Below are 26,237 nucleotides of genomic sequence, written 5' to 3'. Positions count from 1 at the left end.
AAATTTCAGTAAATCTAGTAGATGATAAAAAAAAAAAAAATAGGCATGTTATTAATTGCTTTGTTCCCAAAATTTCTTATATATACGGCCTTGAAGTTACAATCCGAGTCACGTCTGAGTTCTCTCCATCGATAGATCTAACTCGCTCTCGCTGTCGCTCTCGCTTTCGCTGGTAAGTACATCCGTTATAGTATTATTGTTATTCTATTGCAATAATATTTTTGAATTTATAGTATTGAGCATGGAATGATTACTAATTGTTTGACCAATTGTTGAATTAACTTGAGGTCAGAGAAATCATTTGACCCTACAATTTGAATTATGCAAGGGTATTTAATTATATACGTTTTGAACAACGCTTAGTTGATCTTAATTTATAAAACTTTTACTTTACGATGATTTATTATTTTTCTAATAAGCTCTCTAGCTGTGCCACACTCTTTTATTAGATATTAAATGAGAATCCCCACAACAATCTAATCAGAGGTGGATCCTAGAATTGAAGTGCCTATTGAACCATCATGGGGGAGGGAAGAAAAGCTTTCAATGCCTCCATTTTGCCACAGAATCAATAGATCAATTTATTATTGGGTTCCCAATTAGCAAACGTTACTAAGTTCCCGGAGACGCACACCCAATACCCTAGATCCGCCCCAAACCAGAGAGAGAGAGAGAGAGAGAGAGAGAGAGAGAGAGAGAGAGAGAGAGAGAGAGAGAGAGATTCATGTGACAATTTATCGACCATAGTTTAACACCCATTTCAGCTCACGTTTCCGATCGATCTTTTTATTCTCTTTTGGTTTTTCTCCAATCATCGACGTCGTTTTCTTCCTTCATCGATCAGTACATCACAACATTTCTGGTATGTATATACTTCAACCCATTTCAATTTTCATAAGTATTTTTCTATTTTTGCTATTGATTTTTCTACTTTTAGGGTTTTTGAATTTATTGGCGCAAATATAAAAAATTATTCTTTCAATCACAAGTGTGGTCAAAGCGAAACAAATCGGAGCTAGAAGAAAACAAGAGTAACTTACATAAACCATTATAGTTTCTAGGTTCCTAACCAAATGTAGCTACAGTTTTTTGTAATTACATTTGTAGCTATGTTTTATATGTTTCGCGTGTATTTGCGTGTATTCAAATACACAATTTCAAAATACAGTCAGTCAAATACAAATGTATATAGATCTGTCAAACAATGCATACAACCAAATACTCCACTTTGCCAAAATACAGTCAACCAAATACATACATATATAGATCAGTCAAACGATACATGTCGTCAATTACGAGACTTTGCCAAAATACAGTCAACCAAATACATATGTATATAGATCAGTCAAACAACACATAGTCAAATACAACTAGTTTGCCAAAAATACAGTCAGCCAAATACATATAACTTATAGCTACGAGTTGTAAATACAAATACTTTATAGCTACAGTTTGTATTAAAGTATTCTTCTATATTCACTTTTATACCTTTTTAGTAAAGGTAAATATACATTTGGCTATTTTACTGGTTCTGGATAATCTTCTTCCTTCATAGAAGAATTTAGGGAAAAGCTCCTTCCTTCAGAGAAGAAAAAGGTCTGCCTTCCTTGTTTGCTTTATTTTTACGGTGGTGGGTTTACTTACTATTCCTCTTTCATCTTCTCTTTATGAATTTCTTGGTGTTTTCCCTAATGAATTTTACAGGTGTGTTCCCTTATACTAGAAATTAGAAAAGTCCGGGCCCCAAAAATATTAATTGAAGCAAGATCGAAACACGTGGATGATTCAAAAAATTAGAGGAATAAGAAAATTTATCAAAACAAAAATTATAAAATTGTGCAATGAGAAACCCGGTTGAACAGTGTTGTTGTGGGTAAATTTGATGATTATACAAAAAAAAAAGGGATAAAACAAAATTACACAACATGCACGTTGAAGATCCAGTGGAAAACTGCTAAAACTGTGTTTTAGGAACCGACAACGGAGGCAAAGTATCGACGGTCATAGTGTTGGCCTAAGACAGTGACTTATGTGTGGTTTTAGAGTTTTAAGATGGGATGACTTAAATGAAAGGACAATAAAGGAATAAAAAAGGCACATTCAGCAAAGTCAACTAGGAATTTTGATTCAGAAATTTGAAGAAAAATAAAAGAACTAACAAATGGAAGAAGATGAACAGTGGTTTCTGATTTGTACCAAATGATGGCTCAAGATAAAGGAAGAGGAAAGAAATCACTTAACCCTAATTCAATCAATATTAACGAAAATGTGTTCTTTGAGTTAAAAGCTGCTAAAATCGATAAAGCTTTCAACGTACCTAATTTTTCCTCTCTGAAATTAAAAATCTAAGCTTGACTTTTACCATACATGTATTTGAGGCTGAAATTTATGAATTTTTTATTCTGATTTTTGCTGAGTTGTTGCATGTGACTTCTTTTTTCTCTTTGCTGAATTTGCATCACTTTGCTAAATTTCAATATTCAGCAATACTGATCATTTGTTTAATTTGACTGGAATATAATGGTCGGCTACTTTGGCTTTCGCAGGGTTTTAAAAGTCAAATTTTCTCGAGCGAAGAAAACAGGAAAATAGTCTGGCTGATAGTGGTAAGTTCTCGATTTCTTTCGTCATATATGTTTAGTTATAATGCTCAATGCTTGCGCTTTATTCTATGTTATGGTAAATTGATGCTTATGCTTTAAGATTAAATTAAATTCCCAAGGCACTCTAGAGCGTTTTGGTCCTTTGGTTGGAATCTCGTTTTTGGGGCTTTGGTGGGTTGACCGGGTCAAGATGGCCTCCGTTGGGAATTCTGAGGGCATCGGTGAGTTCGTAGCATATTTTTACAATGGTATGAATGTTTGGTTTAAGATTGCAAAAATTCTAACATTAACAAAAGAACTCTATTAAACACATGACATCAGATGTCTGACAATAAAAGAAAGATGAGCGTAACCCAAATTGGGCAGACAAGTGAACGTTCATGTCTCTCTACCAAAAATAGTGAAAGAAACCTTAGATGCCGTATCGTTTACCAGTAAATTCTAGCTGAACAAAAGGAAGCTCTGCTAGAACTCTGTCGCGTAGACTATTCTGAAAGAAGGCGTCGTCTTTCTGAAAATTCTTCTGCTAGACATTCCGGGCAGATTGATTTTTTTCCCTAACCTCTAAACATGATTCAATTGCCGACTACTAGCTTCATTAGCGATGGATTTTCTGCTCTTTCTGCCAAGGAACAGCCAACTCAATGTGCCAATGTGTATGAAATAGGTTAGCACAAATTAAGTTTTAGAATTTAAAGGTACAGTTAGATAGTTATTCACTCTAGTTAATACGTTCAATCTTACAGGATCGACAGCCGGAACATGTAATGACTGTTCCACCTTACACCAATTGTCAGAGGTCTTTTTGTATCACATTGTTACATTACATATTCCATCCTTTTAGGTTTGACGCGCAGATCAACACTGGTGGGTTGTTGGAATATCAAAGAACTACCTTGTAGTCCTTCCGTTTTAAAGAAAGTTCCAAACTGCAAATTTTGTGAAGCCAGGAGATTTCAATATGAACCTCCTAGCTTCTGTTGTAATAAAGGTCGAGTGAAATTAATTTCACACCAGTTACCTTCCTAGTGATAAATTAACACCACGTATTATCACTTCGATTTATCACCTAACAATGGTACATTAACTCTTTCCATTGAATGCACTCGAGTAAATTTTCCTTTACTAAGAAAAATAGTGACATTTGCTCTTTTATTTTCCAAATTAGGGAGGATAGCGAAGTTTTGTAGTTCTCACAACAACAAAATGAAAATTTCACATTTTTAGTGGTCTATAGAAAATTCTCTTTCTTTAGAACTAGGTCCTTTATAGTTGATTTATGATATAGTTTTTTGTGTACCCCTTGTTTGGTTATATTTTACATTATAGTTATATTTTACATTATTTGTCCTTATGCATTGTGCTAAATATATGCAACTTTGGAGCTAAATTTTTATTTTCAATTGGGCTTTTATTAGATCAGTCAAACAACAAATACATTTAGTTTGCCCAAAACTACAATCAGCTAAATTATAGCTACGAGCTCTAAATACAAATATCTTATAACTATGGTTTGTAATAAAATTAAAGTGTACTTGTTATGCTTAAATACCTCTTATATGTTAGCTATACCATGTAAAAATTTCATAAAACAAACCCAACTAACTCTTCTCAAATTGGTGAATTTGCCCTTCTCTTACAGGGGCAAAACTGAGCTTTCCAAGTTGTGCAAAACAAAAAAATGATCAAAAGTTTCTCCTCTACGTCCTTTGGCTCCAAGAAACAATCTCTGCTAAGAAACGCTCCCTCCGTCTCAATTTATGTGCCACTTTTCGCTTTTTCATAATTAATTTGACTAAATTTTGAAGCTAAATTGGTTTAAATTAACTCAATATTTTAACATTAAAATTTATATATTTGAAAACTACATAAAAAGTATTATAAATTGCAATGTTTCTCATATCAATTTCGTAAAAAAAATACATCTTAAAATGTTAGTCAAAATCATGCGCTTTTGAATCGTATTCAATTAGGCTCAAGCCTATTACAAAGATATTAGCCAAAAGATAACCATATTATACTCCAGATAGAGTAGAAGACGATCCAGCAGAGCAAACCCAGTGTAATATTCATTTAATTGCACGGAAATTGAATAGAAAAAGGAACTCCATTCATTATTATTATTTTTTAACCATATCTCTCTATTGTGCATGAAGTTTATAATTTCCATTGATGTATATTCAATCACCTGAATTTAAGATGATAAGAAATTCTCCATTGGTAACAAATGGTTATTCATTAAGCGGAGAACATCTTATTTAATAAGCATAAAACATAAAGATTAAGTAGGCTCCCAATCTGGCAAGAACTTACTAATTATCAATCTGACAAGAACTGACTAAGTGTTTGCTCTTCAAATGGGCTGGTCTTTAATTTGTCTTTCAAAATCAAGTTTATGTCTAGTAAGATATTGACTTTTTAAGGACGTGGAGCATAACTTTTGAGATATTATGATGCGAAATTACGTACTTATGTGAAATTATATACTTATGTCCCCGAAAAAATTGTTAGGGATAAAAATTAAATACTTATCAGTACAAAATAGGAGTAGAAGTGCAATGACCGTGTAATATTTGACGTGTACGTGTATAGCTCGGTAAAACCCAAGTGTAATATTTTTAGCATAGATTATATAGCCGCGTGGGCAGTAAACACTAAACAGGCAGGACGACATCTTCTATATATTTTGTTAAAGTAAAGAATTCATCAATGGATAGTTACGGCAAATATTTGTCTCACCAAAATAGCTGGGGATTCAAAACCCAAGAACTATTTTTTTGGCTTTTGTAACTCAAAACCAAATTTTATACCTCAGCTCAACAATAGTGCTCGATCAGAAACCATGTTACATGCAACATGAAGTTAACAAATTTGCTTATTTGTTTGTAGGTGTTGGTGACGTTACAATTGAGGAAAAAGATGGTAGGTGTGGCTCCAAATAGCAACGCAAAAGAGGAGAAGATGAAGAAAATATTCGACAAGTTCGACACTAACAAAGATGAACATCTAGACATGATGGAACTGTCAGCATGGATCATGGCCGTTCAACCTACATTAAATGACGATTTGCTAAGGGTTCCATCTTTACTTTCACTATACTTTGCTAATTACCGCTCTTTCTTAGTTGCTTCTAAAGGCCTAAGCTATACTGGCTTCACTCGTATTTACCTGGACGGTCTTCGTAACGTTTATAATGACTTCAATACCCTTGACTTTGAAAAAACTGATATTGGATCATCAAGTTCAGTGGAATCACAGCCCATTAATTCCCCAACTCAGTCCATTAATTCCCCAATTCAGCCCATGAATGCCCCAGTTCAGCACATGAATGCCCCAATTCAGCCCATGAATGCTCCAGTTCAGCCCATTAATGCTCCAATTCAGCAGGTATACTACTATTGTTGTGGCTTTTAGCCTTTCATGTCACTGAATTTTAAGCTCAATTTTATTATATAGAGTTTAATTTGGATTTGAGGTCTACCTAGTTAATAAAGCTTTACTTTGATCTCAAATTATTACTCCCTGAAGGTTTTGAGTTTGAAAGACAAAGTTTAAAGGAATGAAAAGAATATAGAAATTAAATAGTTCTTTCGGTTTTTTTAGGATGCCAGATCTAACTTACTAAATAGTAAAGAGTTGCTCTTTTTAGGACGACGTACAATTAGACAATTAAGTTGGGACGAAGGAAGTACCTAGTATTTACGAAGTTCAGGAAAGTAATTTACGGATCGAACTCCAATCTTAAATAATCTTTACAGTCTGTTTGGATGGTTGTTATTCATATGTTTCATAATGTGTCTTATTGTACTATATTGTATTGTATTGTATTGTATTGTGTTGTACTATAATGTATTGTATTGTATTGTACTTTATTAACGGAACGAATGGATAGAGTGAATTGTTTGCTGTTAAAATTAAACTTTCATTGTTACATGACGATGGATATGTGAATTTTTGTAAACTATCAGTGTATTCTAACCTATTGTAGCATGTAAATTAATCTATCACATTTTTTATGTATTGCTACAGTTTCCTGTAGAGTCAAATTAGATTATTTCTCAACCGCAATAGAAAATTTCAAAATTCGAGTCTAAAATCACAAAGACTTGTGATATGATCAAGTACATTGCAAATTTTGCAGGTGGCATCATTACAAGCAGAGCCAACAGTAGGACAGCGATATGCAGCGGCAAATGCACTTCAAAGTGCTCCACAACAACAGCTATACAGATTACAACAACTACAACAACACAGATTACAACAACTACGACAACAACAGCAACTTGCAAGTCTACCGGCAACTAATTATTCAAATAATCCTACTTTTTCAAACAATAACCTCATCAACAGCATGCATACTGCTGGGCAGGTGAATAATTACAGAAACACAACGCAACAACTGGTACAAATATCTTGTCTGCCTTCAATACTATCCGAGAACGTTTGATAATGACATAATGTTGCTTTTTAGGCCATCATCTAGACTCAAATCACATACTGTTTTTTTTTATGTAGTAAATTTTTATCTTTACAGAATTTGTTATATTATACTTTTCCAACTTTTTCTTGTTTTAGTTTTTTTTTTTTTTTAAATATGAAACTCTTACAGGGTGGAGGAATCAGCTCATCAGGACAGGTGTATTATCATCTACCTTTAATACTCTCCGATCATTTTTAGCAATTAATGTTGTTTTTTAGGCCATCAACTAGACTCAGATAACAAAGTATCTCATCAAACTCCAATCTCAAATAATCTTTAATCTTCGCTAGAATTGTTATGTTATTTTTTTTTTTTTTCCTTTTTCCAACTTTTCTTGTTTATTTTACAAAGTTTATTTGTGTTATAAAAAATTTATAGGGAGGATGGATCAGCTCACCGGCGCAGGTGAATAGTTACGGAAACTCAGCGCAACAAGCGGTACAAATACCTCATCTGCCTATAATTATTTTTTTTTGGTAATGAACTGTAAAATCTTATTACCACCAACCACCAACAGAAATTACAAACTAAAGAGCACTTGAACTCCTGACCACCTTCCAGGAAGGGTGCCAAGAGAAGCAAGCCTCAAAGAGAACTAAGGATAAATTAAGAGCCTCAAGAAATCCTATACATTTTATTGCCTGTTCTGATCCTCTAACATTTTTATCCTCTCTTTTACTATAAATTGTATCTGCTGCACTACAAAACTAGTATTCACAGTAATCTCCCTAAAAAAAAATCCAGTGGTTTTTAGGCCATCATCTACACTCATATCACAAAGTATTTTGCCAAACTCCAATGTTAAAATTTATCTTCGCTAGAATTGTAATATTATGTTGTTTTCTCTTTACCAACTTTTCTTGTTTTAGGTTACAAAGTTTATTTGTTTTACAAAAAATTTATAGGGAAGAGGGATCAGCTCTTCTGCTCTAGTGAATGGCTACGGAAACTCGGCGCAACAAGTGGTATAAATATCTCATCTGCCTTTAATACTACACGAGAACATTTTAAAATGTTGCTTTCTAGGCCATCATCTAGACTCAAATCACAAAGTATTTTGCGAAACTCCAATCTTAAATAATCTTTAATCTTCGCTCTACAAGGCCAAATTGATTATAGATGAGATTTTACATAAATGCTGGGGAGTTTATTGTTGCATAAATAAAATCAAGTAACTATATGTTAAATTGATGCAAATTTTCTTAGAGCAATTGGTGCAGCAAAGCCCCTTCACTCTATTTGTACTAAGCTGAGACTTTAAGTTGGTTATAATATGCTTACGGTCCTTGTTTACAACTATCAGAATGCTGAAGAAGGCGCTAAGCCAAAAGCAAAGTACAATGGACCTCATCCTCAGTTGGCTGCTAAGCTTGAAAAGGAAATATTGGATACAGATCCAGGGGTGAAATGGGATAATGTTGCCGGACTAAGTGAAGCAAAGAAGATTCTACAGGAAGCAATGGTACTCCCACCATTGTTTCCTGAGTATTTCCAGGTACAAATTCTTGCTAATTTACAATTTCTGACTTGCATGCAGCTATGAGCATGTTTTAACTACATGGATGGCACAATGACAAAAGAGTGATGGATACTTAATATATTGAATGTTACTTGCTGCAGGGAATCAGGAGACCTTGGAGAGGAGTTCTTATGTTTGGTCCTCCTGGCACGGGGAAAACACTCTTGGCCAAAGCTGTTGCTACAGAGTGTGGGACAACATTTATGAATATTTCTAGTACTTCGTTGTTGTCAAAATGGTATGGGGAGAGTACACAATTGGTACGGTGCTTGTTTGATGTTGCCCGTGCTCATGCTCCAACTACAATTTTCATTGATGAGATTGATTCTCTTTGCAGTGCCAGAGGGTAATTATATAGTCTCTTCTTTCTAAATATACATGTGACAGCTGAGAGCTTTTCTCATTAATTGTCTTGTAAGGTTTATTTTCATAGCATATTCAATAAATTTGACTTCTAGGCATACGTAGATATATGTTACGGGTTTACACGTCCTAGTAACTAGAGAGATGACCAGCTTGTTCTTGCCTCTACTAATTATCCAAGCCTTGCAAAGGAGCTGCAGAGAGCAGAGAAGTTCAAAACAAAATTATAGTAACCCAGTAGGAAGGAAAACAAAGGTGTATGTTTTATTAAAACCAAATCATACTATAGTTTCATTTGAGCAGCTAAGTCTGCTCTGAGTTGATACATACTGGCATGTACTTTCCGACATAGAGATTTTTATCAAGCTACATATTGATGCATGTGTCTGAGCAATGCAATTAGTTTGCTGTGAGTTTAACCTGTTATTTGCTAGATCATATCTATAACATGTACCAGTTATTATCTTTATATATCAGGTCACCAATTTATCTTTTATCATAAAGATTTTGTAATTTACATTATAAGTAGCCTGATTTTTGTATAACATCAGTGCATAAACCTTAAAAACTCTAAATATTTTGTCTTGCTCCTCTTTCCTTCACCTACCTCTTGTGTTTGCATGCATCCCACCAATAACGTTTATGCATGTGCTCAACCGTCAACATTAATTTGAGCATAAAAAGTTCCTTAAAACTTATAATTTCTTAGTTTTTTAATTGTAATAATTTGAAGCTGTTTCTCAGGTCTGCAACAGAGCATGAAGCATCCCGAAGGGTGAAGTCTGAACTTCTAGTTCAGATCGATGGATTAAGCAATTCTACTAATACATCAGGTAAACTGGTGACACTTTTGGCAGCAACAAATTTCCCCGAGAGTCTTGACGAGGCGCTAAGGTTAACTTTACTCCTTAAATTCCCAGTCAATATTTGCTTTAGTTTCATCTCTTGATCTTGTTTAATTGGTGATTCACTGTAGGAGGCGGCTAGAAAAGCGGATTTACATCCCGCTTCCTGATTTTACGAGCCGTAAGGAGCTTATAAAGATTAACTTAAAATCAATCGCGGTGAGCTATATATCATTGTTTCGGCTGGTCTGTCTTCTGCTATATTATCATCATATATCTCTACTCAAAAGAATAGATTTGATGTTCAAAGTCAATAAAAGGAATGACTATAGTCCAGTGATTATAATATTACACTGAATACAATATTAGTATAAATAGAAGAAAAAAAAATAAAAACTAATAATAAGAGACCTTCTGTTGTTACCATTCTCAAAAAAAATAAAAAGAATAAGAGACCTTTTGGTTACATCTCAATAGAGCTTCTAAGTGACTAAAATGACAAGGAAGGGTGATGTCTGAAATTTCTACGTAAGCTTTTGTTACATTGTGGCTTGAAAGCAAACTCAAATATTTTCTCTGCTCTTGAGAACTGCTTACTCATTTAAGAAAAAGAAATGTGTTCCATCGAAATGCCCTGGATTCGTGTGCGGTTATTATTGCTCTTTGAAAATTTTGTTGATTCTAAAAATCTGTAAGATGAATACTGCCAGTTAGCTCCTGGGCTGAATATTGACCAAGTGGCACGAAGAACAGAAGGTTACAGTGGAGACGATCTAACAAGCATCTGCAGGGATGCTTCTTTTAATGGCATGAGAGGAATGATAGCAGGGAAAACCACAGATGAGATAAAGAAAATATCCAAGGCTGATATTCTGAAAATTCCAGTTACAATGGATGACTTCCTAGAAGCTTTAGATAAGATACAGCCCTCAGTTTCCGCAGGGGACATTCAACGACATGAGAAATGGAATTCAGAGTTTGGATCAACATAGAAGATCAAGTAAATGCAAGTTTAGAAGTGCTGCTTTTTTTGTTTCTTCGCGTTGTAAATTGACTTTTGTGGACAAACGATGTTATAGGGTCCTCCAATTATTGTAAATGACGCACTGTGCGCGAACATTTATGTTAGATGAACTTCGGCTTGTAATATTGGTGATACTGTTACTAGTGCCAATGCTATATGGGTCTAGTATATTATAAGCGAACAGTCTGTGTGCGAACATCGCATCTCATAATTCTACGCGTGTATTTTCATTTACGTGAAGCCTTCCTCTTCTTTCTCACTAGACATCGGTTGCCAAAATCTCTTCACCTTCTTCCTCTCCCTCTCACACACCCATCTGAGCTTCGCGCCGATGAATACCAGCACTATTGTGTTGGGAATAAAATAGACCCGCAAAAATAATATTCACGGTATTAGTGATAAACGCGGAACACTAACTTATGGTTAAATTAGCAAGAATAAAATGCGGCAATAATGACACCAAGATTTTACGTGGAAACCACCCGAATAAGGGAAAAACCACGGCATGAAGGTAGCCGATATCACTATAGCAAGGAATTTTAATGTGTATTCAGTATAAATACTCTAAGACCACTACACCCACAAAAGAAAAACACTCTTTTGATTTTTCCCACCTTACTACAATATCACTCACACTCTGTATTTTCTTTATGGAATACCTCACTTTGCTCTCACTCAGATGTATTGTCTGAGATTTTGGTGTGTCTAGCAAATGATTTTGGTGTTTGGTGTATCTTTCAAATGAACCTGCTTTATTTATAGGAATTTTACATGTATGATGAGGTTGTATGTTCAAATCTCCCCTCCCGGTCCCGTTCTGAAGGAGGGTATACGCTTAATTTGAGTGCATCTTGAAGCAAGTTCTTTGCACGGTTCGAACTTGTCTCTCGATACCACCTTGGTCGGCATATGCGGGATTTTTGCTCGTGTGAATCTTCTTGACACCGAAATGATCGTTCTCAGCTTGTTCCACGAATCAATGATATCGACATCAATGTGTTTTGTTCTATGGTACATGAGTTCTTTTCGCTCAAGTCTATTGCACTTGTCTGATAGACACATACTCCGTTTCGCGCAATCCAAGTTCTTGAAGGAATCTCTTGAGCCATATCATTTCTTTATATTTTAGCCATGATATAGCTCCCCGAAAAAGTAAACAAATATCCAGTGGATTTCACCATTATCAAGGTCTGCCCATATTACTTACGAAAATTGGATTTGATCCTCAAAACACGTTCATTTGAGCTTCCTCTTGATACAGTATCAACTTCAAAACTTGATCTTTCCACGGATTTTAGAAATGCTAACAACCTGCATTGCGTAGAGCAATATCGCAGTGAACATTAAACTTCAATGCGAGGAGGAATAAGGAATCTTGGCCATTCTCTTTTCCTCGTTGTTTGTAGGACATCTTTTGCTCGATTTCGGATAGATTCTTTGAACGTTCTATTACTTTTTTAGCATGACCCGAGTCTTTCATTACTGTTGTTTCTTCAACTCGCCCGATCTGAAGCATTCTTTTGGATTAACATATCATCCATATAGCGAGAAGGATGATAAAGTCATCATCATGAGAAAATCTTTGTACAAACACCACGGTGATACTCAAACTTCTTGTACAGCATGCGGAGTGCTTGATCCATATAGACTCTTCTTAAGTTTGCATACAAAATTTTCTTTACCTTTGCCCAAAGCCTGGAGTTGTTCCATGTATAAATCTCCTCTTAAGTCACCGTGAAGAAGGCGATCTTGATGATCTCCAAATCAAGACTGGGAGAATGGAGACATTTTCACGAGCAGGAGAAAATATTTCATCAAAGTCGATACACCGTCTGTGGGCTTGAAGCCTATGTTCTTGAACATTGAACATCTCAGCTCTCAATTCTACGCGTGTATTCTTGCATTATTTGACGTTAGCCTTCTCTCCCTTCTTTCATCTTTGACCTGGAACATCGACATCGTTATCATCATCAACATCTTGCGGAACAAAATTCATGCCCACCAACTTCATCAACAACTTGATCAAGATTAACTAAGCCTGGACTTTTGTTAATATCCTTGATGGTTTGATCTGCCGAAGATAACACACACCCGATTGGATCGCCTGCTTTGTATGACAAACTCATCAAGGCCATAACCAATGAAGATGCCTGACCTTGTCTTGGCGTTAATTTTGACCTCAAATCGCTTTGAGCACGATGAATACTTTCAGTGGTCATAGGAAACATCTTACATTGCAAACTGCTGTTTGGAACATCACTTTGCAAAGCGGCCAGGATAGATTTAACATGTTTGGGAACATCTTTGTGACAGAAACAATATCAAGTGTGATTTGAGATCTTTTTCGGTTTCTTTCGTGAGGGCACGAAGCTGCTTAAAGACACCCAACACTTGGTCTTTAGTCTTTAAGGCGTGACCCAAAGTTTTCTTGAGCAATCATCGATAAAGGTAGTGAAAGAGTCTTCATTGGACCACATAAATATACAGATTTTCAAACTGTCTTTCTTGAAGGAGGATGAGACTTGAAAAAACTCTATTTTGTTTTCGGATCTCTTTTCTAATTTAGCGAAATTTGACAATAATTTCTTTTGGCTAGAACATTTAGTCCTTTCTCACTAATGTGGCTAAGCCTCTTATGCCATAACGTTGAAGAGCTATTGCTCTCAGCTGCATTCGCGTTATCCAACGAGGTAGAGGCCGTAGTAGTCGATTATAGACCACCGTTTTTAAATTGATTAATCTTGACATATCCCTCATCATCCAAAACATGAGAGATCAAGTGATTGTTTAAAACTAGTTTAGTTTACTAGTTTTCAAACAAATCGTTCCAACACCCGGCTACCACTGGATACGATCTCATTAACCATACTCGAAAGTTCCAAAGTCACCGGAGTATAGGATGAGAAAAATTCCTTCCTTGATGTCCACGACCCAACTCATCGCAAGCAATATTTATCGAATCCGCATCAAGGATAGTAACAAGATCTTACGTAGTGGCAGCAACACGATCTTTATTCTCCTTTTCAAAACAAAACTATGCGATTTCACCAATGATAGCACTCAATATCTTTAAATGCATACGGATTTGCTTCTACTTGATGTTCTCACATTTTTGAGAACCACGATTCTGCCTCTCCAGAGTGTCGGTCACCAAGACATCGATGAGGAGGAAACCTTGAGATTTTCTTCTCATATAATTTAAAGCTTTTTTGGCAAGATCCATAGAGATTTGGATGAAATAATGAAGTTCTAATATTTTAGTAGAAACAAGCCTTGAATTTCTTCATCAAAATTAATGCCCATTAGTTCATGATCCCTGAAAAATATTCGGATGATCTGCCATTTAACGAGAACATCGTGGTATTTTAAACCGGCCATTGCTTTATCAAAAACATCTTGTTGTTACCAGGTTTTCAGAGCATACAAATTTTCAAGATGCTCATAGGGTCAGCATGTGTCTCCCACTCTAATAAAGCGCGAAACACAACCGTCAACAAATTCCACTCTTCATCGATTTATTATCGGGCTTTTTTATTTGCGAAGACGGAGTTCATGAAAATTCTTGACATAGAGCAAATCTTTCATTTTGCCCTTCCAAATGGCATAATTTACGCCACTCAACAGTAATTTTATAGTGTTGGCTTTCCATCGTAATCCGAAATACAAATACTATTTTATTCGAAGACCAAGAAATTCTTTTACGATGTGGAATTTACTCGGACAGAACCCACACATAAAAAAAAATATTCGCGGTATTAGTGAAAAACGCGGAACACTAACTTATGGTTAAATTAGCAAGAATAAAATGCGGCAATAATGACACCAAGATTTTACGTATGTTGACCTACACAAAGAAAAACACTCTTTTGATTTTTCCCACCTTACTACAATAAACTTCTATTTTTCTTGAGACTAACCTATGGAATACCTCACTTTGCTCTCTCCTTTCTGATGTATTGTCTGAGATTTTGAGTGTGTCTAGCAAATGATTTTGGTGTTTGGTGTATCTTTCAAATGAACCATAAATGTTTTTATTTATAGGAATGAATTTCCTATGATGAGGTAACAAATGATGAGGTAAGCGGACGTGCGTATGTGAACAAAAGAAAATTGGGATTTGGACCCCCATATTGAGCTTAACATCTTTTGACCAGAAACAATATCAAGAATGCCGATTTGAGACTTCTTTTTAACTGCTTTTTTTGGGGTTGATGAAGGAGAAAGAGAGAACTATACAGATTTTCAACTTTTTAGAGTTCATTATTTTTCTCTCTAGCTTTCGATGGAACACTTTTCATGTCCAAGTAAATATGATTTGCCAATGCCCATATTATGTTTGGCTTATTCCCCGTGTGATGTCTCAACTCTATTTTGGTGGTAGTGGAGGTGTCTGTGATTGTTGGTACTCCTGCAATTTGGAAATGGCTATTCTATCAAAGGATATTACTTTATATATGTATACATTTAATATAATTTAACTTTATATATAAATAAAGAACTTTGTTTTGGATGAAATATCCTTCATTTCTTTCTTAAAGATTCGTGTCTAGTCGAATGTTGACCTATAAATTGGGACAGAGGGAGTATTACTTTGGCTTAACAAAGTAGTGGAGCCAGGATTTCTATCAAGGAGAGTCAAAAGTATAAAGAAGTAAACACGCGAATAAGACAAGGGGTTCAGCATCTGCTATATATACATTTAATATAAACTTATATATATAGTGTAATTTTTTTAAGTTCGGATGAACCCGCCCCATATTAACTCGCCCCTAGCTTAACAGTTTCTTATTTCATGCCACGAGATAGTAAAAGCTTAAATCTGTATTCTTAATCAGGTTAGAATAGAGAAAGAAATAAGACTGTGTTGCTCAGGCATCCAACTTAAACAAAATTTTGATAGTCAATAAAAGAAGGAGCAGTCTCAAAATCAGGTTCGTGCATTTTAAAAAACTGCAAAAATAACTAAATTTGGGATAATAACCATCACACGTTCAGCTATTACCTAGTATGTTTTTAGTTTAATTAGCACGCATTGGTTTATGCAAGTGATCAGCGTTGCCACTAACCATAATTCTGTTGCTCTGGAATTACATGATACAGAAGCAGAGCCAGAAAAATATGGAAAAGATAGAAATGTTGGAAAAAGCTTTGAAATGGATACCCATTTGTTTCAATTGAAAGTTACAATTTTCCAAACAGTATCCTCTTTCTTCTTACTTAATAAAATCTAATATTGTGCTTATCCCCTTGTTGAATAAGAATAATTGGGGAAAGAATAATCTCCGTTAAACGCAAAGACATCTTATGTGGAGATTTTACCCAAAATGAAAAAAAAAAAAAATCAAGATTTAATAACCCCAAGAACTGATGCTTGAAGGGATAAGGAATGCTTAGCATCACCAATATGAAGACTGTGTTCTCCTATAGGAATTCTTCGAACACCAGCCCTATCTACCACACTTAAGTATTTGCACACATGAATATTTATCACCACATATTGCTGCGATCCTGCTGGTACATGCACTTTCTGAAACGCGACCAATTGCTTATGTGGCGCCCATAGACCAACAGGAGGCTTCGAAAATACTAGCAATGTGTGTGAACCGTCCTTTGATCCCACATTTTTCACGTCGATATGAACCTGAATTGATAGCTTACTGCATTTTGCGTGTGTCACCCTGACTGCCTTGTTCGATATGCTAGTGGTGTTGAGAGTATGGCGGCCGCCTAGTGGAATGGCCAACATTTTGGGAGCTTCAGAAATTGTGGTTATGAATTTTGTGTAGCTTAAGCCGTGTCCGAATGGGTATACTAATGGACCTTTGTAGAAACGGTAAGTTCTTCCAGGATAGCCTTTGGCTAAATTTGCTCGCATGTCCATTGTTGTCATTGGTAAATTGTTCAGGTACTCCTGTGGATACCATGTCATTGGCAGCTTTCCACCTAAAAATAACAGTATTCAGTTAGTTATACTTGTGAAACGTCAGTAATGTAAATGTTTTTACACTTATGACACTTTATTATATAAATATTCAGAGCTAATTTGAACTACGTAGATGGCATTTTAGGCTACTTTTTAAATTATGTCCCCGTCAATCTAATGAGCTAGCTTTCACTTTAGAAGTAGTTGGATGAACTTTTTTTGCGGACAAATTTAGCTCATTGGACTAACAACGACAGAATTTAAATAGTGATCTCAAAAACGGTTATTTGTGCAAATGCCACTATATTGCCTTCTGTTCAGTATAATAAAATCAGTTGGGTCCATTTATGAAGTTTGTGAGTTTTTGAGTAAGGTGATGTGCTACAACAATGAAATGGGTCCAAGGAATCAACCGAAGCCAACTTTTGTAAAAAGGTTTAATGAGTTTACCTGGATTATGGGCTCCAAAAAGGACATCAGCAATGGCAGCACCACCAGCTTGTCCAGGATAGCCAACCCAAACAATGCCACCAATTCGAGGATCGTTATTAGCGAATGTAACATCAACTGGGCCTCCGGACATAAGAACCAATATTACAGGACCTCTTGAGGCCTTGGCTACCTCGGAGATAAGTTCTTGTTGGAATCCAGGCAATAGTAGCCCAGTTCTATCTCTGAATTCAGCCTCAATAGACTGGTCCAGGCCCATTACTAACACTGTTGCATCCGCTTGACGTGCAGCATCTAATGCTCCAGCAAAGAGCCTATCATCAGTGCATGCCACATCGCCACAACCTTTTTGGTGAATGGTCTTTGAATACTTTGTTATTCCTTGCAATGGGCTTGTGTATCCACATGCAACACCTATATTTCAGGAAGCCCAATTAGCATTTATACAAGAAGAAGAAAAGGCCAATTGTGCAAGTGCAACGATAACACACTAAAATTTCAATATACGACACAAATTGTCGCCTTTTGATTATTTCATTGTTTCTATGAGAAAAACCGTTATTTTTTTTACCTGCGTAATTTCCAATCATCGTGACGGTAACATCAGAATTAGGTCCAATGACAGCAACAGTACGATGGCGTCGAGGAGAAAGAGGAAGAGCAGGACCATGATTCTTAAGCAGAACAATGCCCTGTCTAGCAGCTTCAAGTGCGAGTTCTTGATGGGCCGGGCTGCAAACATCTCTTGGGCCAAGATGTCCATAAGGCTGGGCTGATGGTTCACCATCAAACATTCCAAGCCTTATCTGAACAGCAACTGTATTAGCTAAATTGGCATCAATAGCAGCCTCTTTGAGTATACCACTATGCACTGCATTCTCAGTATGTTGGGCCAGAAAAGGCCCACAGTCCAAATCCAGGCCCGCTTTGATAGCATCAGCAGCAGCTTCCTCAGGTGTTGATGTGTAGTGCTGGCTTTCGTAGAAAACTCCGACGGAGTCACAGTCGGATACAATGTACCCATTGAGACCCCAACCACCGCGTATGGTTTTGCGGAGAAGTTCTGGATCAGCACAAGTAGGTATGCCATTGACTTGATTGTAGGAGCACATAATACTAGCCACTTTACCTTCTTTAACACAACTTCTAAATGGTACATCAAATGTATCTTCAATGTCTTGCTTGCTAACCTGTGTACATTTCCATAGTTGTTAAAATAAAAAGTCTTCTTAAATTTTTGAAGTTTCATACAAAATGATGTCATTCTTGCTAATCCGCGTGTGCATTGCAATGAATTGTTCCCAAAAAAAACAAACAGACAGAAGCACTAACGGGTTTTTAATTTTATGAAGTGTTCATAAATCATACAAATGATCCAAAGGCATCATTGACATATTGTATTGGTGTAGCTATTAGAGTTAATGAACTTATTGAGGTGATAGACATAGAATTCACAGGTCGTTGGTGCACCTACTAATTATTTCAACAACTATTTTAGTATTAAAGTTCAATGCAATTTATCACACCTATGATAAGAAAAAAAAAATACTTGGTGCTCCGATAGAAAAATTTATTCTTTTGTTCAAAAGTTGTGGTGCTCGTACCTCCATTATTTACATGCTGAATTTATCTTAAGTTAAAGACAATTCAATGGAAAAGCATGTTTCATACTCTTTATTACCACCACTGTGTAATTGGTTCGCTGCATTCTTGCTAAAAAATGAAAAAAAAAAAAAAAAAAACAAACAAACAAACAAACTAAATTCATGTGTGGCCTAGGTTTGTGTCTACTGATAATGTAGTCTTCCATTAGTTGGTCTTAATTTGAACTATACATATTGTGAAAGTTTTTAAATATACATCAATTACTAGTGATAATGCTCTGTATTGAGTATCCTGTGTCTTGAAATTCTAGTATATGCGTCTCTGGTTTGAGCACACTGTTTGGTCAAATTGCAAGAAAAACTAATCAGTGTATGTCTGGAAATACAAAAGGTGATGGTGCCTAGAAGTGCGGAGCAGTCAGAAAGGGAAAAAGCCTGGGAAATTCACGAGATGTTACAAATTGATGAGAATAGTGACGTATGAAATTACCTTAGCATTAAAATGGAATCTATCAACCCCACTCCAATTATCGAGGTCATAGGCCGTATAGTGCTTGCAACATGCTGCTACTTTCAGCCGGTCACCTTCTTCGTTTCCCTGTAAACCTCTCACGTAACGCTCTGCATACACACCGGCTACCACTGGATCCTCACCGGGTGTCTCCTGTCCCCGTCCCCACCTTGGGTCTCGTAAAATGTTCACGTTTGGGCTCCAATATGTCAGACCTCCCATCTCTCCATTGTACATTGCTCTTGCTTCATCTGATACCACCTGCCACCATATCACACATTAATCAATTTAGTAAGCGGCTAACCGATTTCAAATCATGATTTTATATTTAAATTTTAAATCAGCATTTTGTTTATGAAATCTAGACAAAATTTTAATTTTAACTATAATTTCAAATTTCAAATTTTCCAAAAAGTAGAATTTAAGATTTCAAATTATGATTTCAAATTTTTTAAAATGTAAAACTTGACTCATAAGTTTATATTTTATAAAAAAAAAGTTCATAAGCTAATAGACATATTTTTTAAATGTAAAACTTGACTCAAGTAAAAATATTGGTTCGTCTTCTCGGTCATCTGATCAAAAATGCATCTTTCGACGTGAAGAGATTGTTCGTACCATATGGGAGGATTATATTAAAGATTAGTTAAACTACAACTCATGTTCAATTTTCCTTTTATTGAACTAAAGTTCGATCAATAAATGTTGTAATTTTTAGAAATGTCTTCTAGTAGCGTATTAACTTTGTTATGAACTATGATTTGCTCATTCGGTAAGATTATATAAGATTTGATAGTTTTTACAACTTGTGAATTTTCATGTTTATAATAAAAATAAAAATTTGAGAAATTCAAATTACATGTCCAAATAAAACTACAACTTCAAATCAACCTGATTTCAAATCATGTGGGCCTTATTATAACCATTAAACAAGTAAAGAGAAATGGAAATAATAACATAATTTTTCTTTTAATAAAAGTGGATATCAACTTTGGTTGGTCAACAAAATAAGAGTTAGAATTTTAAGTTTATGAGTTATAAATTTAAAATTTCTTTAATGAATTCTTTTTATCCCAAAAACAAAAGTATTTTAATGAGTTATATTAAGCGTAGCTTTAACACAAATACATAATATGCGTCAAATTGAGTTCCGGCGATTCGTAAGCAAAATGCTTAGCTTCGCCACTATTGGTAAATATTTCAAAATGCTTAGCTTTGCCACTATTGGTAAATATTTGGTTGAGGTTGCAAAAAAAATTAAGGTAAATATATATTTGAAAGTAAAAATTATGTTTTATGAACTCGAAAAAAAAAAAATTATTATTATACTTAATATACTTTTCAAACTAGTTTTTGTAATTTCACACTCCCTCCATTTCAATTTATCTAAACCTTTTCGAAGTATGAGAGCCAAATTTTATAATTTTGACCGTAAATTTTGACATAGATTTTTTAATTTTGCAAAAATAAAATTTATATATTTAGAAACTACATAAAAAGTAGTATAAGTCATGATAATTTATAGTTCAAATAATATAAGATAAATATGATCAAAGTATCGCCTCGTAAACTCTCCAAATAATAATAGATTTACATAAATTAAAACAAATAGAGTATACACGGAGTATTGAATTAAAGTTGAAATAATGAACCTAAGTTACGAAACAAACATTGTTTTGGAGTTGATAAAGGCATGTGAACTTATATAGAAGGTAGAGCCTGTTCTGGCAAAATAGCAACTTGGCTTGATGCCCTTACATATAATCATTGTCGAATAAACTATGGCCAATGGGACCCAAAGTGTCCCATCGACCTACCTATCCATAAACTTTGCCAACTTTTTCTCAAGCAGCCAAACCTTTGATTGGATTCAACTAGTGCACAAGAAAGAAAACTCTTACCTTCACCAAAACGGAAATCCACCTTCTAAATTTTTTTTTCTTCTTAATCATACTCCCCAATTATCCAACTACCGCCGTTCTCTTTTCTAATTATTCAATTAATTTTGTGATTCATTATAATGTTTTAATAAAATTTTAACTTTTTAGGTAAGAGATTTAAATGTAAAATACAAATATTTTAATCAGGATCAAATATTTTTCAATTCAAATTATAAAGGGTTGGCTGAAATATTTTCTAGAATTAAACTCGCCCGCCCCACTATCCTTTACATATGCTGATATGCAAATGGCCTTTTATCCTAAAAGATAGACTAGTTTAGAATCTAAACTGTAAAGACTAATGGATAGTAATGTACTTATATGAAGCCAAAGGAGGATAAGTGGAGTAATAAATTAACGAAGTTAGTCGAGTGATGGATCACATCCATGAGCTGCCATCCTAGTTCTTAGGGTTAAAAAAAAGTATTTCACTTCTTTCTATTTCGATTGTATGGATATTAGGGAATATATATATATATATATATATATATATATATATATATATATATATATATATATATATATATATATATAAAATAAACAAAAAAGAAACTGAAAAACGTTCATCAAAGATACGCTTGGTGCCAATGATTTTGTCTAATTTAACAAAATGTGCATAACGATATTAAGTAACAATTTGCAACAGGTTCTAATTCTTTAGAAAGTACTAGATTAATAAATTTTGTCTAATCATTCCCAAAAAGATAAAGAACTGTCCTTCACTTAGAAATAGTTAGAAAGAGATAAGGATCAAAAACACATCACAACTATCATTTTTCTTTTTAATTTCATATCTAAACTATCAGAAGGTTGAGAAAACTATCTAAACTATCACTATCTAGTTTGCAAAACACACCTCAAATTATTTTGAATGGCATGTGATCTACACTCTCCATTTTATATAAAAATGTTGCCAAGTGTTGTCCACGTGGATAAATAATGTCACAATGCCACCTACATGGAAATTTAAAAAAAAAAATATATTTGTTTTAAAAACAAACTGAAAAATAATATTTGTAAAAAAAAATATCAAAAATTATAGAAAATAAAAAAAATAGTTTAAAAAATGGAAAAAAAAATTAAAAAAAACAAAGATTATTTAGTTTTCACATTTAAAAAAAAATTAACTTTTCCATTTTTTAAATCATTTTTTTTTTCTGATTTTCTAAAAAAATTTGATTTTTTTTTTTTTTGTAAAAAAAAAAATTCATGTTTTTTTTTTAAATCCAGATTTTTTTAAACAAAATAATGCAGTTTTTAAAAAATATATATATACAGTTTTTTTCTTATAAAAAAATTATTTTTTAATTTTCATATAGGTGCCACCATAGTATTACTTATGCCATGTGGATAATTTTTTAAGAAAATTTCAGCTTCACATGCCTTTTGAAGAGTGAGTTCACACATTTAGTTCAAGTGTGTTTTGCAAACTAGATAGTGATAGTTTAAATAGTTTTCTCCACCTTTTAATAGTCTAAGTATGAAATTCGAAAAAAAAAATGATAGTTGGAGTGTGTTTTGACGCTTATCTCAATTAGAAAACATCAAAATCAGTACATAGTCAAATGTGTAGAAATTAAGACACAGCCACCGCCAATATTCAGCAACTCCACGCAGGCGCAAGAACCGAAAAAAAAAGTAGAGAAAGGAACAATAACATTATCCCTAACCTTAGAAAAGTATGCTTAGATAATTCAACGGATTTTAGTTGGTTGCACCTATGTGGTTTACCTGGATAGTAAGTTAGGTTACTATTTTACTAGTTCACCAAAATAAAACTTTTCATTAAAATTACTTAAAATTATTGAGCTAAATCAATTCAAAAACACTCTTAATACGATGTGACGCTATTTACTTTCAGTTAAGCCTGCACGATTTTCACCAAAAATCTTTAGACTATCAAAAATATTACTATATCTTATACTATGTAAGTTTTTTTTTCTCAACTATCAAGTATCAATGTAGAACGTTGTTTGTACACTCCATAATTGTATCGTAAGTGATTAGATTGTGCAATTGTTTTCCACAATGTAGTTGATGCAAAGAACTGAAAACTTTAATATAAGGCCCATAATTAGCAGAGTATCAAAAAGTAACATCATAGTATCTTAATTCTTACCCGTCCAATTTCTTCCCACAAGGAAGCATTGAAAGAAGCAGCAGTTGTAATGACTTGAGGGAAACTGGTAGCTCCTGGAAAATCACCTCCAAACTTAGTCCCTGGTCCTACATTTGAAACTCCATGTAGTGCCTCTGACCACCATTCATACCCTTTAATGCCCAGCCTTGGCACAGCTGCAGCATTGTTTCCCAACAATTTCACCTTCTCTTGTAATGTCAATCGCCCAATGAGGTCCCTTACTCTGTCACCAATGGGCAAGTTGGTTTGACAAAAAGGAAACTTTTTAGTTGCCCCATCTTTTGGGTCACAGGCAAATGGGGGACGAGCTGATTGAACAGAAGAAGCAAAAAGGAAAAGAAAAATGAAGAGAGTGGAAGTTGGTTTGTTAACGCCTCCACTCATTTTTGTGGGAAAGAGAGAATATTTGTCCTGCCCAATTGTGTGAGAGCTTTGGATGTTAATAGAGGAGAATATATAGAACAGAGCTTTTGATTTGTTCAGGGCATGGGTATTGGCTATAGCTAGTGGTTATGGAATTAATGATGCACGAGGACATGGGCATGGGGATTCATCACCTTATGAATAACCGATGCGGATACACACATTAATTATTTGCTCGATACATCGATAGTCTCTTAAATTTTAGTTCATAAATTTATTTAAACATTCGGATTACGATCTATCCGTCTAAGTACCTGAACACATGATAAAAAAAATTCACATTTTAGACTCATTATTTTGAAAAAGTTTTTGCTCGTGTTATCAAGCGTTCAATACGTAAATAAGTTAGTCACTTAAAATATGTCATCTCCTACGCAGAAGCCTCAATAAGCCATAAAATTTCATGTTTGTTCCAATTGATGTTGATGTTTATAATTAAAGGAGGGGACATATTTCATGTGATTAATTTATCTATATAATGAGCGCCTGAAAACATGCAAAAAAAAAAATGAGCTAGAAGTGTCTAATAGCTAGGAATACTTTACCATAGGTGTGTTTAAATCTTTCAATTAGAATATGATATAATTTGAGTGTCAAAATAAAATTTACTAAATAACAAATTTAATGGGTTGTCGATAAATTCATCCTTCGTTATTTTCGACTTATAATATATAGTTGCATATAAATATAATGTTTTAGAAATATTTCTTGTTACAATTGCATCAATTGTTATAAAAATGTAACAGTGTAATTGGAATTATACACGTCACTTTAAAATATCTTGGAATCGTATGTCTAACGAGTAGCGGTTTTTTCATGACCCATGAGATCACACCATGATGTTCCACTGTTTTTTGGGAAGCTTATAGATATATAGGATACTGTTTTTTGGGAAGATTATAGATATATAGGATAAGGTTTTATATTTCTTTTTTGAACATTCCAAGCTGGAGGTTGCAACTTGCAGGACCTGCTGAACGATGTGGACTAGTGCTATTATTTAACCAAATCACTTCTAATATAGCGGCGCTCAACTTCCTATCTTGGACGAGTCGGAGAGTACTTTTCAATTTTAAAAAATACTTCATTTTTAACTAACAGGTCTCGAATTCGAGGCCTTTTGGGTATGGAGTCATACTTGTTAGGAAGTCTTTTGTCACTTGATATGTGGCAACCAACATCGGATTAGTCGGCGATACGTCGAGATATCGGACAAAAAAAAAAAAAAAAAAAAAAAAAAACATCTTTCGTTCACCACCAACACTAGCTGTAATCACGTAGCTATTATACAAAGCTACTTATCTTACAATCACCACCAGTAACATTGCACTAGAAATGAATGGCAAAGGTGCGGGACGTGTGCTGAATGGTGCGAGTATAAGCTTATGAGGGGTGGTGCTCAGGGGCCGAGCTAGTAAGGCACCATATCAAACTCTCCTTCGTCAAAAAATTACACGCTATTTCTGAGGTTAAAATTATTTTTATCTATATACGGTAGATGTTGAACCCCTTAATTTCTTCATGTGTTACTTTTTTATATTTTAAGACTACGGTAGTAAAAATCACAGTGGTGGCTGATGGTACGGGGATGAACAGGAGACTATGTGGTTGATTATTTGGCTGGTTCAAACAGTTGTTAAGAAATTTAAAGCGGCAGTTGTGGGTTAGTGGCAACTGGCAAGTGGTATATGACTCCTAAGAAGGGATATGGATGAGCAAGAATTCCTCCGTCATAAATTGTAGTACTTCATGTACTATAGAGGGAGTCAATTAAAGTAATAAATGCACGGCTTCTAGGTAAAGCAAGAATACATAAAATATTGATCTGGATAAGTTAGCATGTCGAGGAACACAGTCAGCATTACTCGATTCGTTTCAACCTAATAATTTCGATGTGAAATATAAATTTATCGGATAAATTCAATAACAAGACGCCTGTTAGCACTTAACATGGTGTAAAAAGTATAAAAATAATATATTAAAATAATATATAAATTATGCTTTAAAATATGATAGGTTAAAAACGCCAAAAAAATCTTAAAAATTGAACTCATAAAATTAATTCTAAATTTGCCTTTGAACATAGAATATATGAAAATAATAATGTTAAAGACATGTTGCATGTGGAATTAAAAAGGGATTTAGGCTAGTGTCCTGTGACCTTCAATTTAGACTTATCATTAATTTGATCAGATGTCCTTGCACTGCATATTTGCTATTGTTAATACTTAATTGGAGGTTGAGAGTTCATGGAGATTAAATTTGGTCAGATATGTTTTTCAAAAGATTGATAAATCGTAAATGTGTAGAAAGTCAGATTGGATACGTAATTTTCTTTAGAATCTTCTTTTATTTTTTGAAAATATCTTCAGAATCTTCAACAGCTTAATTATGACGATTAAAAACGACAAG

The 26,237-nt window shown here is 34.4% G+C and overlaps 2 protein-coding genes and 1 pseudogene across 7 annotated transcripts; 2 read left to right on the top strand and 1 right to left on the bottom strand.

Annotated features, from left to right (window-relative positions):
- The first annotated feature begins 480 nt into the window (after window positions 1–480).
- On the top strand, window positions 481–11,045 carry LOC132063346 (katanin p60 ATPase-containing subunit A1-like). Of its 6 annotated transcripts, XM_059455845.1 has the most exons (12): window positions 481–862; window positions 2,547–2,606; window positions 5,493–5,990; window positions 6,745–7,005; window positions 7,213–7,239; window positions 7,462–7,521; window positions 7,989–8,048; window positions 8,387–8,578; window positions 8,704–8,948; window positions 9,710–9,859; window positions 9,942–10,029; window positions 10,521–11,045. In XM_059455845.1, exons 3-12 carry the CDS (start codon window positions 5,523–5,525, stop codon window positions 10,800–10,802), a joined length of 1,833 nt encoding a protein of 610 aa, XP_059311828.1. In that variant the 5' UTR covers window positions 481–862; window positions 2,547–2,606; window positions 5,493–5,522; the 3' UTR covers window positions 10,803–11,045. The 6 variants fall into 6 exon arrangements, with proteins under 6 accessions (XP_059311828.1, XP_059311831.1, XP_059311832.1 ...); XM_059455848.1 differs by lacking the exon at window positions 7,213–7,239 and having other exon boundaries at window positions 6,745–6,972; XM_059455849.1 differs by lacking the exon at window positions 7,989–8,048.
- A 4,923-nt stretch (window positions 11,046–15,968) lies between these two features.
- On the bottom strand, window positions 15,969–23,863 carry LOC132063345 (probable beta-D-xylosidase 2). Its single transcript, XM_059455844.1, has 5 exons — window positions 23,382–23,863; window positions 19,302–19,583; window positions 17,779–18,397; window positions 17,208–17,621; window positions 15,969–16,777 (listed from the first exon to the last, which is right to left on the bottom strand). Exons 1-5 carry the CDS (start codon window positions 23,784–23,786, stop codon window positions 16,176–16,178), a joined length of 2,322 nt encoding a protein of 773 aa, XP_059311827.1. The 5' UTR covers window positions 23,787–23,863; the 3' UTR covers window positions 15,969–16,175.
- A 1,301-nt stretch (window positions 23,864–25,164) lies between these two features.
- The window catches only part of LOC132061919 (probable beta-D-xylosidase 2), a 3,588-nt pseudogene continuing 2,515 nt past the window's right edge, over window positions 25,165–26,237 (top strand).

Source organism: Lycium ferocissimum, chromosome 7 (genome assembly GCF_029784015.1).
Source record: "Lycium ferocissimum isolate CSIRO_LF1 chromosome 7, AGI_CSIRO_Lferr_CH_V1, whole genome shotgun sequence".
NCBI classification, from domain to species: Eukaryota; Viridiplantae; Streptophyta; class Magnoliopsida; order Solanales; family Solanaceae; genus Lycium; species Lycium ferocissimum.
This window is presented reverse-complemented; position numbering and strand designations above follow the sequence as displayed.